The following is a 13894-nucleotide window of genomic DNA, read 5'->3' as shown; positions in this document are numbered from 1 at the left end:
GCCACTCACGGTCTAATTGTAAGTCAGCCAGACTCTGTCAAGGCAGAGCGATCAGCAGGCGCAGCTTGTCCTGGAAGCCGCATGGGCTCTCTGATTAAGGGAGACCTCGCACTTCTTGTCTGCTCCGGCTGCGCTGAGCTGCTCGGCGCCGCTACCACCACTACGGTGCAGGGTCCAGGGTCCAGAGTCACGGTAGCTTGAGGGGGGGCCTTATTATCGGGGGAGGTCTTATTTTCGGGGAAACACGGTATGCGTGCCGTATACAGAGGTTCTTAACCCCCTTCCTCGCCTGGTCCTACAACACTGGTAATGCATCCAAAAGGAAACTGCCAGAAAAGGGATGTCGTTACTAAGGGGTCACACCACTGAACCGAAGGAGACGAAAAGCCAAACCCTCCGAGATCCTCCATCCAGTTCACGTCTGCCAGAGATGAAACCGGGAACCCCCTTCCTGTTACTGCCCACCGCGCACAGCGGGACCACGCCGGGACTGCGCAGCCTCTGCCGGCCGCGAAACGCGCGGCTTCCCCACGCAGAGCCGCGTTCCACGCGCGCCGGCCCGGGGCCAACCCAGTCCCACGATCCTCCTGGCAGCCGAGTGTTTCGAAAACTTTTCTGTCTTCCTCTAAAATTTTAATGAACTATTCAAAAAAAGAAAAAGCTTCCCGAGAGTTTGGGTAGGCTGACCTCAAACGCTTAAGGAGTACTTTTCTAACTTAAGGAAAAGGCTCGTCTTCTTGGCTATTGGCCTGGAGGAGTTCTGAGACGAGGTCCTCTCCGCGCCCTGCGAGCCCGGCAGAGGGGGCTCTGTCTGCTCGGTGGCCGCACCACCTACCTCCGCATCCGCTTCTTCCGCCTCTGCAAGACAGCCGCCCGCCGCCCCGGCTCACCTTCGCCCTCATCAGTTCAGGTATCGACGGTGGGCCTCCCAGCCGCGCGCCCACAGCCGCAAGTGACGACACAAGCCAAGGCTGGTAACACGAGAAAGGAACCTCCACCCGCGCGGGAGAGACTGACAGCTAAAGGCCCCGCCCCCGGATGAATGCAGCCAATCACAGCAAGGAGAAACGCAGCGCTTTGGTACTCGCCCAATCAAGGACGAGAATACACAGACCGACTCGAAGGCCAAACAGCCATCGCAGTTACTGGCGGAACGACCTTAAGCCTCATTTCCGGTGTCAAGAAGGGAGGAAGATAATAGTTCTCTGGTCTCTTCACTTACCTGTTGGGAAGCCACGCCCAGAGCTGGAAGAGCCACGTGGGGACAACCGGCCCGTGCTCGATTCTCCCCAACACCACTGAATCCACAAGACTTTTCACCCGTGGACCTGTCATCTTTCTGCTTTCAGCATCATCGCATGCGCTGCATGAGCCTGAATAGGCATTTATTGACTAGTATGGGACTGATATCGGACTTGATATGGGCTGCAATGATTTCTTAATACACAGTGACTCTTCGATGTAAAACTCTTCTACATATATGAATGTCTCCGGATTTGTTTCTCTGGTCAACCCGGACAAACAATGAATAGAAAGAGACCTGGTATCACTTTCAGGCTCCAGGTTAGGCTGATGTATCTAACTCCATCTCAAACAGACTGGAGGCCAAGTGGAGTGAGTACATTCTCAGTTTATTGTAAGTTATTTTTATTTACAGTACATTTCTCCAAAAGGTCAAATCAGTTATCTCTTTAAATAACACCTCAATCATATAAAACACAGCTGGAACCAAAGTTCAGAAATATATACAATATAATACACTTAGTGCTTTTAATATTGGTAATTGAATTTATCAAATTGAAAGAGGCTATTATGATTTACAACATCATTTCTCTAGTTAAAATTAAACTTGTCAAAAGACACAATGTACATTTTTTTACAAAACTGATAAAAGCATTAAAAACTGCTCGATTGTAATTTTTATTTTTCTATAATACACTGCACCCTTGTTACAAACACAAACCCCCAAAAAGGCATTGCACTAGATGATTTGAATACTGCATAAATGAGTACCTTAACACTTGAGGACTAGTGAATGGCCCTGGTCAGCTTCACAATTAGGCTCATTCACAATAGTTTCCACTCCGACGGCCAAGCAAACTTTCTACATGAAGAGAGTACCTTCTTTGGCAGTTTTACACAAGCCACTACGAGAGGGTAGAATGCCAAGGAGAAGCTGCAGCCACAAAACAAATGCACCCTACCATTTACAAGACCAGCCACCAGAGAGTGCCCCAAAACCACCTGCAGCAAGGAAGAAGGAGGCGTTTTGTAGGACATTTTGAGAATCTATGAATTTAAAGTCTTTAATAGACTGAAAAGGGATTTCAACTGCTTCATTCTATTTTTCTCAGGCTTACACAAGAAAAAAAAAGTAAGTCCTTAATTTTTAATAAATTTCAGATGGCATCAAAAAACTTCACTTATAAATAAGTTATTTTACACAAAAACCATGTTCATGAGACTTTTCTATCCTATTACCAATTATTTTCAGGGCTCCAGTTTTATTCTAAGGAAAAAAGTATCAAGATTTCTTCCTCATCACTGCCTTTCCAACATTAATGTTCTCCAGACCTTGAAAGGAAATTGAAGAGAGGAAAATCCCCGCCCATTTAGTGCATCCCTGGAAGTAGCAGATTATTTGAAACAGCTTTTCTATGAGGGTGGTATACACAGAACAGGAACAGATGGAGCACAATTCTGCCATTCAAAACAAATACTAACTCTCATATTGGCCCTTCACTGATACAGCCCAGACATTTGTTTTTTTCAAGACAGTTACCCTTGCAAGGCAGTAACTACTGCTTTAAGATATATCACACTGGAACTGTTTTCTTAACCACAAAAATTAACTTATGAGGTAGCAGTACTTTTAACAAAAAAATTTTTAAATCATGGTCAAGGTAAATAAAGCCACTGTACATATATTACCAGGAACTGTCACCAGGAAGTATTTCAGCGATGCACATGGTATTGAAAAAAAACAGAAACTGTCCAGTTATGGGTGGAAGACACCTTGCACTTGACCTGTGCGTGAGTGAGCGGGGCCACAAGTGACGGGTGAGATAAGAACTCCAAATAATCTGGCCCTATGCATACAATAAGCAGAGGGCAGTGATTATGTACATTCGAGAGCAGGTAGAAAAGCCATTATCCCTGTGGATACGTAAAAGTAAGGGTTCCACTTCTCTCAGACCTTGGTACCACACCATTGGGAGTCCTTAACACAAAACTGAAATCACCAGTGTGTTATGTGTCCTCACAAGGCACATGCATGTTTCTTTAAAGAATAAAGCAAATTCGTCAGAAATCTCCATTCAACTTGTTCCCATTCAAAACAGGCCAGGTTTCTAATAAGCATCAAACACCAAACTGATACATTCATTTTTGGAAGCAAGTTTTCTAAAAGCTTCTTTTGTTTGTTTTTTATAGACCATCTAATTGAAATATATCCAGGGCTTTTTGTTCTGTGAAAACTATTAGTGCAGAAATGTGCTATGCAGAAAAGCATGAAAAGAGAGGGATGCTTAAAATGATAAATTCCCAACCGATCCTTATTACAGAGGAAAGCCAGAGGACCTGTTTCCTCAGAGATAGTTTAGTACCTCTCATCACTTTTAAAACCTAAAGTGCGGACCATTAATAGTAAGTTCCTATCAGAATAACTATCCCCTAAGATTTCTCAGGAAATTAGAAATCACTGATGTCCACAATGGAAACCTGTATAGATGCCACTTACATGACTGGTTACATTGAAGACCACACTTTACACAAAGCAAGGAAGAGCTCCTTGCTCACCTTATTTCTTAGATTGGAACACATTTTTTTAAGATTAAAAAAAAAAGTATTAATAATTTTCTCTTTGGGGATCTACTAGTTGCCATCTCATTTACTAATGTTGCTATCCTCAAACGAGAAAGAAGAAAACCTAAAATATGAACATGTTAGTGAGTGTTGTTACCATACTAACTTCATAAAAACTGGAAGCAAGTGTGAAAAAAAAAACCCCTCCAAAAAAAGCTTAAGCTTCATGGCTGCAGTCTCCTGTCACCACAGAGAAGACAGACATTTAAAAACACCGAACATCCTCAAAACAAACCAAGTTCGAAAGAAACAAGGGGATTCTCAAATTAGACAAAGCACTCAGGAAAAGAACATAGCAGATTGATCTTGCCAACCTGTTTGAACTGGCCATAACGGATCATTAGAAGTTATTTTTAAAGGCTTCAGACATTCACACGAGTAACGTTAAGATGATTATAGAAGACACACAGAACAAACTCACCAGCTCTACAAAGTTTCCCAAACATAAGGAAGTATCCAGCGTGATGCCAGGAGTTACGGCCGAGAAAACACTGCTTTCTTCCGGACACCTAAGGTTTCACACGGTGACGTCATCGCCAACCATGACTTTAACCAAGTCCTTCAGCCTCTGAAACTCGCCACTGTACTTAAGTTCAAGTGAGAAGTTCCGGCAACTAGCTAACTCACAGGAAGCAAAACCCAAAGTGCAAATCCACTCAGCTCTGGCCCTGCGGTTACGGACAGTCTGAACCGCCTCACAGCCGAGAGGCCTTTGCATACAGTGGTGAGTGTGCGGAAGACACAAAACATGTAACTTATTTTTGGTCCTTTGCTTTAGGTCCCTGTCTTGTGTAGTCCATTTCAAAATGGGCGCTTGCAGCTTCAGCAGTTCAGACCCAGGCCTGTCCAGTGGTCTGGCACCATCAGGAAGTACTTGTCCATTGCTTCACAAAATCTAGTCCTGTACAGTTCTGGAGAGACAACAGTTGGCATTTTGCCTAAGATAGGAGAGAGGAAAGAAAGCGTTCTGTGACTGATGGGGCAACTGCCTGTAACTTGACAGTGTCCCTCCCACACAAACCACCAGAAAGACCCATGTGCCCCGCAGCGTAAGGGAGCAAACTGGTGTCCACCATACTGCCTGACTGGAGACAAGATGCTATCCGGGAAGCAGTGTCCATGAAAAAAAAATTTTTTTTTAAACAAGCTCCTGCTTAGAGCTGGTAGTGCTTAGAGAACTTAGAGGACTAAGTTTTAAAATATTTAAGACAAAGAACCATTATTCAGAACCTCTGGTTTTCTTCTTGCATTTTTTTTTAACTTTATCTTTTCAGGACCTTTGGCATTTTAATAAAAAGTGAACCCTAATACCTCCTTGGCCTACTTAATTCCCCTCTTTTTGGGGGGTCATTTTGAAGATGGTAATAGAAAATAACCACTAATTTTTAGAAATTAAAAATAAAAATAGCAACAGCCATCTAAGAAAAAGTAACTGACTTTAAAAATTCTAAAAGTTTAAAGAGTGAACAAAATGAATAGTCTGCTCACCTTGTCCTCCTAAAATGCCCGTTGATTTCACAACCATTTCAAGCTTTTTGTCCCATGTAAATGTTCGAATATAATCTGTTGGGGGAGAAATACTAGCAGTAAAAATTCTTATTATAAGTAAGTAAATGATAATAATTACAATTACTATCACCACCATTACCAAAAAAACCCCACTCCCACTGACTTAATCTCTACACACAGCAACCTTACCTAGGGTTCCTGAGGCTGCAAATCTTTATGGGAGCAGAAACCTCATTTTTCTCCCTCAGGTGAACTGGGGAGTTTGATAGATGTAATAGCAGTTCAACTATAACTACCATACCTCTGTCATTGTTAACTTTTATAGAGTATTGACGGTGAGCCAGGTGCTTTTCTAGTGTTTGGGGTTTTTTTCTTTTCATTTTTAACTATTTTTAAACGCATATTAATTCATTGAATTTTCACAACACATTACAGGGCCTCATTTGTTTTTAGAGCCCTGGTGGTATGTGATGGACTACTAATGATGAGGTTGGAAGTTTGAAACTACTAGCCGCACCACAGGAGAAATACGAGGCTTTCTACTGCCATAAAGTTTGTCTTCGAAACTCATGAGGGCAATTCTACCCTGCCTTTTAATAAGGTCACTCTAAGCGGGCAGTGAGTTTGAGGGAGTTTTTCACTTCAAGAATATCTGTTAATACGCTATTGCTAGACCAATTCAGTATCCTCATTGAAGGGAGGCCTGCTCCCTGTCATTCCGCTAACTTACCTATAATTCCAACCACCAGCTCGTTGCTGGCATCATCTCGACCAACCAGCAAAGAATAGTCTATGATAAGGTGGCTAGAGAGGAAGTGGGAGTCGCTGTGGATGGAGGCTCTCAGCACAGCTTTGGAGTGAGAACGGATATACAGTGGGTTGTCTCGAACCATCTTTAAAAGATTTTCATCCAGCAGGACGACGTCACAACTCTCTTTCCCAGTGTCTGTTTTCACGTTTCGATTCCTGAGAGAACCCTTCAAGTCAAAAACCTAGGAGGGAGAAAACTCTCTGTGATTTATGAGTTGCTGCTACAATTAAGAAAAAAATGAAACAAAACCAAAGGCAGGGAGATTTCCTATAGTTACTACCTTTTTACTGACTTTACTTTTTTTAATTTGTCATTTGTTGGAAACTGAGAACCTGGAAGAGAGTGTGTGCAGACAAGCTCTTTATTCTGATATTTAAGAAGACTGGAAGGCCAGGTTTCTGGGTGGAAGAAGGCTTTCACACTAGTGAGTTAGAAATGAATCCCAGTCACATTCTCCTAAGTAAAAGTTCTTTCCCACACTGTCCCTTGTAATAAGGCCATTTTTAAGGTGCTGCTTGTAAGCACTTGGTCGCTTACTATACTCTTGAAGGGTTTTTGTTTGTTTGTTTGTAAACATTTTATTAGGGGCTCATACAGCTGTTATCGCAATCCATACACACATCAATTGTGTAAAGCGCATTTGTACATCATTCTCAAAACATTTTCTCTCCACTTAAACCCCAGGCATTAGGTCCTCATTTATCCCCTCCCTCCCCACTCCCCCCTCCCTCATGAGCCCCTGATAGTTTATAAATTGGTATTTTGTCATATCTTGCCCTGTCCGGCGTCTCCCTTCACCCACTTTTCGGTTGTCTGTCCCCCAGGGAGGAGGTCACATATAGTTCCTTGTAATCGGTTCCCTCTTTCCTACCCACTCTCCTTTTACCCTCCCTGTTTCGCCATTCACACCATTGGTCCTGTAGGGATCATCCATCCTGGATTCCCTGTATTTTCAGTTCCTATCTGTACCAGTTTACATCCTCTGGTCTAGCCAGACTTGCAAGGTCGAATTCGAGTCATGGTAGTGGGAGCGGGGAGGAAACATTTAGGAACTAGAGGAAAGTTGTATTTCTCATCGTTGTTACATCGCACCCTGACTGGCTCATCTTCTCCCCAAGACCCCTCTGCAAGGGGATCTCCAGTGGCCTACTAATGGGCTTTGAGTCAAGACCAGCACTTTGAAGAGTACTGTGCTAGAGCTCTGGATCAACCTGAGTTCTAGGACTAGCTGTGTGACTTTGGTTCTAGGAGATTGGATTTGTTAACATTTTAAGATTAGTCTAGAATATTCCTCTTTAATGTTTCCACAATGGTCCAAAGGTAGATTTGGCCTAGCAACCTGAGTTAAATATTTACTCTGAAATGCAGTATTTCAGATTCATTACATGTAGGAATTGGAAGTGCACAAGGTCCCCTTAACTAGAGGGTTTCAACAGCCTTACCTGTGCCATCTTTCTCCCATAGAAAAGATTTTCCATGACAAGGAGATCCAACTTCTTCTCAGTGTTATTCTGAGAGTTCTTATAACCAATTCTGTAAACTCCAAGGATTTTGGCCAAAGCGGTGGGCCTCTAATCAAGAAGAGATCAAAGTACACACTTATTAAACAGGGTTATTGTTAACAATACCAGTACTTATATGATCCATGTGATACTGATATTTCTTGATACAATTGTCAGACACAATCTCTCCTCACCCCTTCTCAAGAGTGAGTACAGCACAGGGTCAACAAAAAATGCTAGTTCTTTAACATTTTCCCAGGGGTTAATCCTTCACAAACCCTCAAATTCCCAAGTTTCGCTATGGCATAATTTAACCACTCACATGCAATAAACCCTAACTAAAAATAGTTCCGTGGCGGGCGCCTTCATTTCTTACAGGGTTTCATCACACCACCACAAGGGGGCAAACCTGCGCTGCTGGTTTCTCTTTCTGCCTGAGGGATCCAACCTCTCATTTCTGAGCCCACCTTTCAAATGTTTGTCTCAGCAAACCTACACATTACTCAGTGTGCAGCAGGTTCCATCCCATTTACCTCGAGGAAGACCGTGCCATTACCCTCACCCTGGGGATGTGGAAAGGGCCCAGTGATCACTGGTCCTATACCAACACTGGTATGTCTACCTTTTGCTGGACAGCATTTGTAATGTAATTGAAGTAGTGTGGGGCAAAATCCAGGAAAGACTGGACTTCCAGACGAGGCATCTGCTTCAAAATGAATCTGTCATCTGAAAGAGAGGACATTTTGTATGTTAATTTAATCTGAGATTTTCTGATGTCACACCATGTTTGATCAGAACACAATTCTGAAATAGTTGAAGGACTGGGAGGGATTCTGGAGAGTTCTAGTTAAGAAGCCTGGCTTTTGACAACAGTTAGGTGCCGCTGTGTCAGTTCCAACTCACAGCGACCATCCATCCATCCAACAGAAGCAAGCACCACCTGCTGCTGTGCCATGCCAGGTGACTGAGCATGCCGGGCCTGGCCACATGCCGCCTTGGTCATCAAATTGGCCTCTGTGCCTTTTAACACTAAGGTCTTTTGCGGTGATTTTGCCTAATACAATAGGTTCTTTAAAATACTGCTTCTAAGGGGTTGACTGTGGATCTCAGTAAGATGAAATCCTTGACACCTCCATCATTTCTCCTTTACCACAACGCTAACAGCAGGGTTTTAGGGATTTTGGTTTTGTTTTACATAATCTACAGTGAAGACTGTAGTCTTTGATCTTCCTCAATAAGTACTTTCAAGTCCTTGTCACTTTCTGCAGGGTTGGATCATCTGCACATTGCTGGTTGTAACTGAGTCTTCAACTAGTCCTGATGCCACGTTTTCCATGTGCCAGCTTCTTGGATTATTTGTCCAGCGTCCCGAAACTGAGCAAGTATGGTGACGAGATAGCATCTGATGCTCCTCTTTTCTGAGCTTGAACCATGCAGTATTCCCTTGTTCTGGTCGTACAACTGCCCGTCAGTTGATGTACGGCTTCCTCATGAGCTCATTTAAATGTTCTAGAATTCCCATTCTGGAATGTTATCCATAATTTGTTATGACCTACACAGCCAAATGCCTTTGCATAGTCAAATAAAAATAATGACAATAATACAGGTAAACATCTTTCTAGTTTTCTCTGCTTTCAGCGAAGATGCATCTGTTCTCAGCAACGATATCCCTCCCATGTGTTTTATATTCTCTTCCCAATTCACCCTGAATTTCTGGCAGTTCTCTAAACTCATATCAAGATGATAATCTAAGGTTTAAAATCACTAACTAAAATTCTACAAATTCCTTTGTTAATGGCCTGATATTATAAAAGTTCTTATTTGGTAAAACCCACCATGTGGCATTTTTTCAAGCCACTCCCATTTCAGTAGTTCAGCCGAACAAAAGGTGTAGTAGAAACAAACGGTCATAGCAACAAAGCCCACATGGAAGAAGCACACCAGCCTGTGTGATCACAAGGTGTCGATGGGATCAGATATCAGGCATCAAAGAACAAAAAATCGTATCATTGTGAATGATGGGGAGTGTGGAGTGGGGACCCAAAGCCCATCTGTCGGTAACTGGACACCCCCTTACAGAAGGGTCGCAGGGAGGAGATGAGCCAGTCAGGGTGCAGTGTAGCACCGACGAAACATACAACTTTCCTCTAGTTCTTTAATGTTTCCTCTTCCCACTATCATGATTCCAATTCTACCTTACAAAACCGGCTGGACCAGAGGACGTACACTGGTACAGATAGGAACTGGAAACAGGGAATCCAGGACAGATGAACACCTCAGGACCAGTGGTGAGACTGGCGATACCAGGAGGGTGGAGTGGAAAGGGGGAGCCGATCAAAAGGATCTACATGTAACCTCCTCCCTGGGGGGGATGGACAACAGAAAAGTGGGTGAAGGGAGACGTGGGACAGTGTAAAACATGACAAAGTGATAATAATTTATAAATTATCTGGGGTTCATGAGGGAGAGGGGCAGGGAAAGAGGGGGAAAAATTAACTGATACCAAGGGCTCAAGAAAAAAGAAAATGTTTTGAGAATGATGACAACAAATGTACAAATGTGCTTGACACATGGATGGATGGATGGATGGTGATAAAATCTGTATGAGCCTCCAGTAAAATGATTTTGAAAAATGGTCATATCTTCGGTAAACCGTGGAAATTAAAGACCAGGACCTCCTATTTCCAGATTAAACATTTTTATTTTCCTCTTCTCTCTTCAGCAAAGAAGTACTCTTTTGAGTTTTCTGGTATGTTTTCTCTTACCATTTATATTTGGAACTAAATATAGCAAGGTCTTGATCAATGTCTTCTCTCATTGCAGACTCATACATGTATATTCTTTTAATTATGTTACTACATCCTCTCAAGCAAAAACAACCACAAAAATGGACAAACCACCTCACTTCACACGATCCATGGATTATCTGAGGGAAAGTGGATTTTGCTTCATTCGGACATGATTCAGAAGGCTCACCTTCGGTGGCATAGAAAGCAGCGCCTGACTTGCCCCCACGGGCCTGCCACGGGGACGAGTGGGAGAGGGAGCGGATGAAGTCCTCCTCACTGCTGCCCAGGGCCACTTCCCGCATCTGGTGGAACTCTCCCGCATAGTAGAGCCGGCAGTAAAACTTGGCGTTCGCATCGGAAAATTCTACAAATGGCAGTAGAAAATTAATTTTAAACCCTTTTATGAATCAGTAATACCTTTTCTTTCTCCCCTCCCCAAAAGGTTTTCTCCGTAATAGCATTTTTCACGTCTGTTAACATGATGTGAAGGGACGTTCTGAGAGCCTCTCATGAGCACCCTGACATACTTTTATGTATATTTTCCTGCAAAAATAACACTGCTCCAACTTTAGACTGGCCACTACATTTTAATCTTTAAAAGGTAATTCCCAAATGGCTTACAGTCTACTGCGCATGATACGACTCTGGATGATGATATCTCTTTTTTCAAAGCAGCATCCCCATAATTCTAGGTGCCTTATAAAGGCTTTATGACTTCAGGATACATAAGAAATACTTTAAAATCGTAAGTTAAAATTTTAAAAGTATACATGAAATAACCATTTAAAATAAATTCCTATCTGACTTAAGCCATTTATCATTGATGAGCTAAATTATCATTGCGTTAACCTCGCATCAGGACACAAACGAAAGACAGGAGGCGTTATCAAGTATGAAGCTAGGAGCCTCAAACAGCAGAAAGTGCGCAGCGGTAAGCTCTGTCCCCACCCTTAGACAGGGCTGCACACTTACGAAGCTCCACGTGCGGGTTTGTGAGTGGTTTCTTCTGTGTATCTCCTCCATCTGCCTCATCTACAAGGTGAAATAGCATTAGGAAAGGCCAAGCTTAAATAGTTAACTGCTCACTTTTTTTTCCCCTCTGGTATAATACCAAATATATGAATAAATCAACAGTAAAGATATCCAGGTCAAACCACTATCAAACCAATATTAGCTAGATAACTTCAGTGGGTAAACTATTATGTCAGACCCCTTTGTTTCATTATTGTAGATTTACAACATATTCTAATATCCAGAAGAACAAGTCATCCCATAAGGTTCATATCTCAAAAACAACCCCGTTTTTTCTTGGGAAGTATAAGGGAGCTCCAAAAAAACTTTTAGAAACAATAAAATTGAAAGATACTGAAATTTTTCTATGACCTTTTTAACACCCCCTTGTACCAATGCCATCCCTGAGTCAAATAAATTATAAGCACCTATAACATTATACCTGTCTATACAACACTACATAGATCTCAATTACCAATGAAAATTTATTATATAATGGCCTAATTTTTAAACCACTAATTCATGGTCTAAATCAGGAGTCACCAAACTATTTCTATAAGAGCCAGATATTCTACCACCGGGGGACGTGCACATTTACTGACAAAACTCTCAACTTGATAATACAAAATCAATCGGACAATAAGGGAAATGAATGGGCATGCCTATATTCCAATAAAGCTTTATTTAAAAACAGGTCAGCACAGTTCGCCGATTCCTCTATGAGCTCTTACCCCCAAAGAAAGCATTAAGAGTATGAACATACTAGCTTCAATGTTCCCGGCCTGGAAGAGAAGGACGTCTGAGGGAGTAGAGGTATGTGCTAACCTCGGTACGTCAAAGAAAGTCTGAAGACCTAATTTTTTGCTGCTTCCCAGTTAAGGACTCCTGATTCTGTCTCACAGTCTGCGATACCGATGATCTCTGAGTAAAGACTGGGCTCACCAAGCCCCATGGTTTTCCTATTCTACCACCGGGGGACGTGCAAAGAGAGGGGAGGCCCTGGTTTGGACAGGAACGAGGCTCTCGGGAGTACGTAAATAAAGTAAGTAAACAAGCGTTAAGCGGTTCCGTGTACCACACCTTGAGGCTCAGTGCCTGGGTTCTCCGTCCCCTCCTTGCCCATCTGTCCAACCTGGTAGTAAGCACTGTCTGCTCCACGTAAGGTCTCTCTCTTTTGGGAAGAGAGGTCTGGGCTCTTCCCTGCCGTTCCTCGGAAGAAGGACAGCACTCCAGAAGCCTTTTTAGCTGGGAACAAGAGGAAGCAGATTAATTTTAAGTATAGGTCACTGCAAATAGCAAAGTAAAAAACTTCCAACTCTTTCCTTTGTTGGTACGCTCAAAAACTCACTACCATCGAGTCAATGCTGACTGTAGGTTTCCAAGACTCACTCTCTCCCATAGAGCCGACCATAAATGAATAACAATGATATCATTTGCATGGATCATTACACACGTGTTACACTCTTGATCAACTGTACAATTTTTATACATCCTTGTGATCTACATAGTGTATTTCTAAATATCTTCCAAAGGCAGTTGGAATATACTAGAGTGCTTCAAAGAGTTTGTGGAGAAATTCCATTAACTTTCAATTCTGTTTTTCTGCGAACTTTTGAAGCCCCTACTATTAAGCATCAGGATTAAGTTAGAGCTGATTTTCAGCCAATATGGCAGCTTAGTCAGACACAGCACATCCTCCCTCTACAGCAGTGGTTCTCAGCCTTCCTTACGCCGCCACCGTTTCATACAGTTCCTCATGTTGTGGTGACCTCAACCATAACATTATTTTCGTTGCTACTTCATAACTCTATTTTGCTACTGTTATGAATCGGGCAACCTCTGTGAAAGGGTGGTTCGACCCCGCAAAGGGGTTACGACCCACAGGTTGAGAACTGCTGCTCTATAGTGTAGGATCCCAACCTTATTTGGCCTACCATCCCTTTTCAGAAAAGAAATTACTCAGTGCCCCTTGGCAATTAAAAGATGTGCTCTAGCCCATAATCCAGAGCAAAGTAAAGGTATCTGTTTTAGCCCACCCCCACCCCTGCCTCATTCCAGTACCTCCCGGGAGGCCGGGTAGCCCACTTTGGGAAACACTGCTTTAAAGCACAGACACAGGAAGTTCAGAGAGCCAGGCATAGGAGACAGTCCTGGAAGCCAGAGCATCAAATGAAAGGATAAAGACGTGCCACACCGGCTGGCCATCTGGAGATAACGACAGCAGCAGCCCTGGGTGAGAAGCACAAGAGCTCCCCTTCCCCTGGACCTCCACCCCAGCCAGACACGGCGGCATGAGTTCCCAACAGCACACAGTCACTGTGTAGACATACTCAGCATAAAATAAGGTCCCAGCAGCCCCGGCACCCTCGGCAGGTGACCATAGGAACACACTTCCCTTCCTCCCAGCC

The 13894-nt window shown here is 43.1% G+C and overlaps 1 protein-coding gene and 1 long non-coding RNA gene across 3 annotated transcripts in view; both read right to left on the bottom strand.

Moving 5' to 3' along the window:
- The window catches only part of LOC123522327, a 6590-nt gene extending 5634 nt beyond the window's left edge, over nucleotides 1-956 (bottom strand). Inside the window, exon 1 of one of the 2 annotated variants that reach the window (XR_006680595.1) lies at nucleotides 836-956. This is a non-coding gene — a long non-coding RNA (uncharacterized LOC123522327). The remainder of the gene's footprint in view (nucleotides 1-835) is intronic. The other variant, XR_006680596.1, reaches the window with a different exon arrangement.
- Nucleotides 957-1610: 654 nt separating this feature from the next.
- Nucleotides 1611-13894, bottom strand: part of PIKFYVE (phosphoinositide kinase, FYVE-type zinc finger containing) — a 91595-nt gene continuing 79311 nt past the window's right edge. Inside the window, exons 34-41 of the mRNA XM_045296769.1 lie at nucleotides 12567-12731; nucleotides 11448-11507; nucleotides 10663-10839; nucleotides 8309-8412; nucleotides 7627-7755; nucleotides 6104-6365; nucleotides 5353-5427; nucleotides 1611-4802 (exon numbers count right to left, since the gene is read on the bottom strand). Of these exons, the coding sequence (XP_045152704.1) occupies nucleotides 4687-4802; nucleotides 5353-5427; nucleotides 6104-6365; nucleotides 7627-7755; nucleotides 8309-8412; nucleotides 10663-10839; nucleotides 11448-11507; nucleotides 12567-12731 (1088 nt within the window). The 3' untranslated portion in view covers nucleotides 1611-4686. The remainder of the gene's footprint in view (nucleotides 4803-5352; nucleotides 5428-6103; nucleotides 6366-7626; nucleotides 7756-8308; nucleotides 8413-10662; nucleotides 10840-11447; nucleotides 11508-12566; nucleotides 12732-13894) is intronic.

This window comes from Echinops telfairi, unplaced genomic scaffold (assembly GCF_000313985.2).
Source record: "Echinops telfairi isolate 266 unplaced genomic scaffold, ASM31398v2 ScPeMD7_3;HRSCAF=10, whole genome shotgun sequence".
NCBI lineage: Eukaryota > Metazoa > Chordata > Mammalia > Afrosoricida > Tenrecidae > Echinops > Echinops telfairi.
The sequence above is the reverse complement of the archived record's forward strand: the minus strand, read 5'-3'. Positions and strand labels throughout refer to the sequence as shown.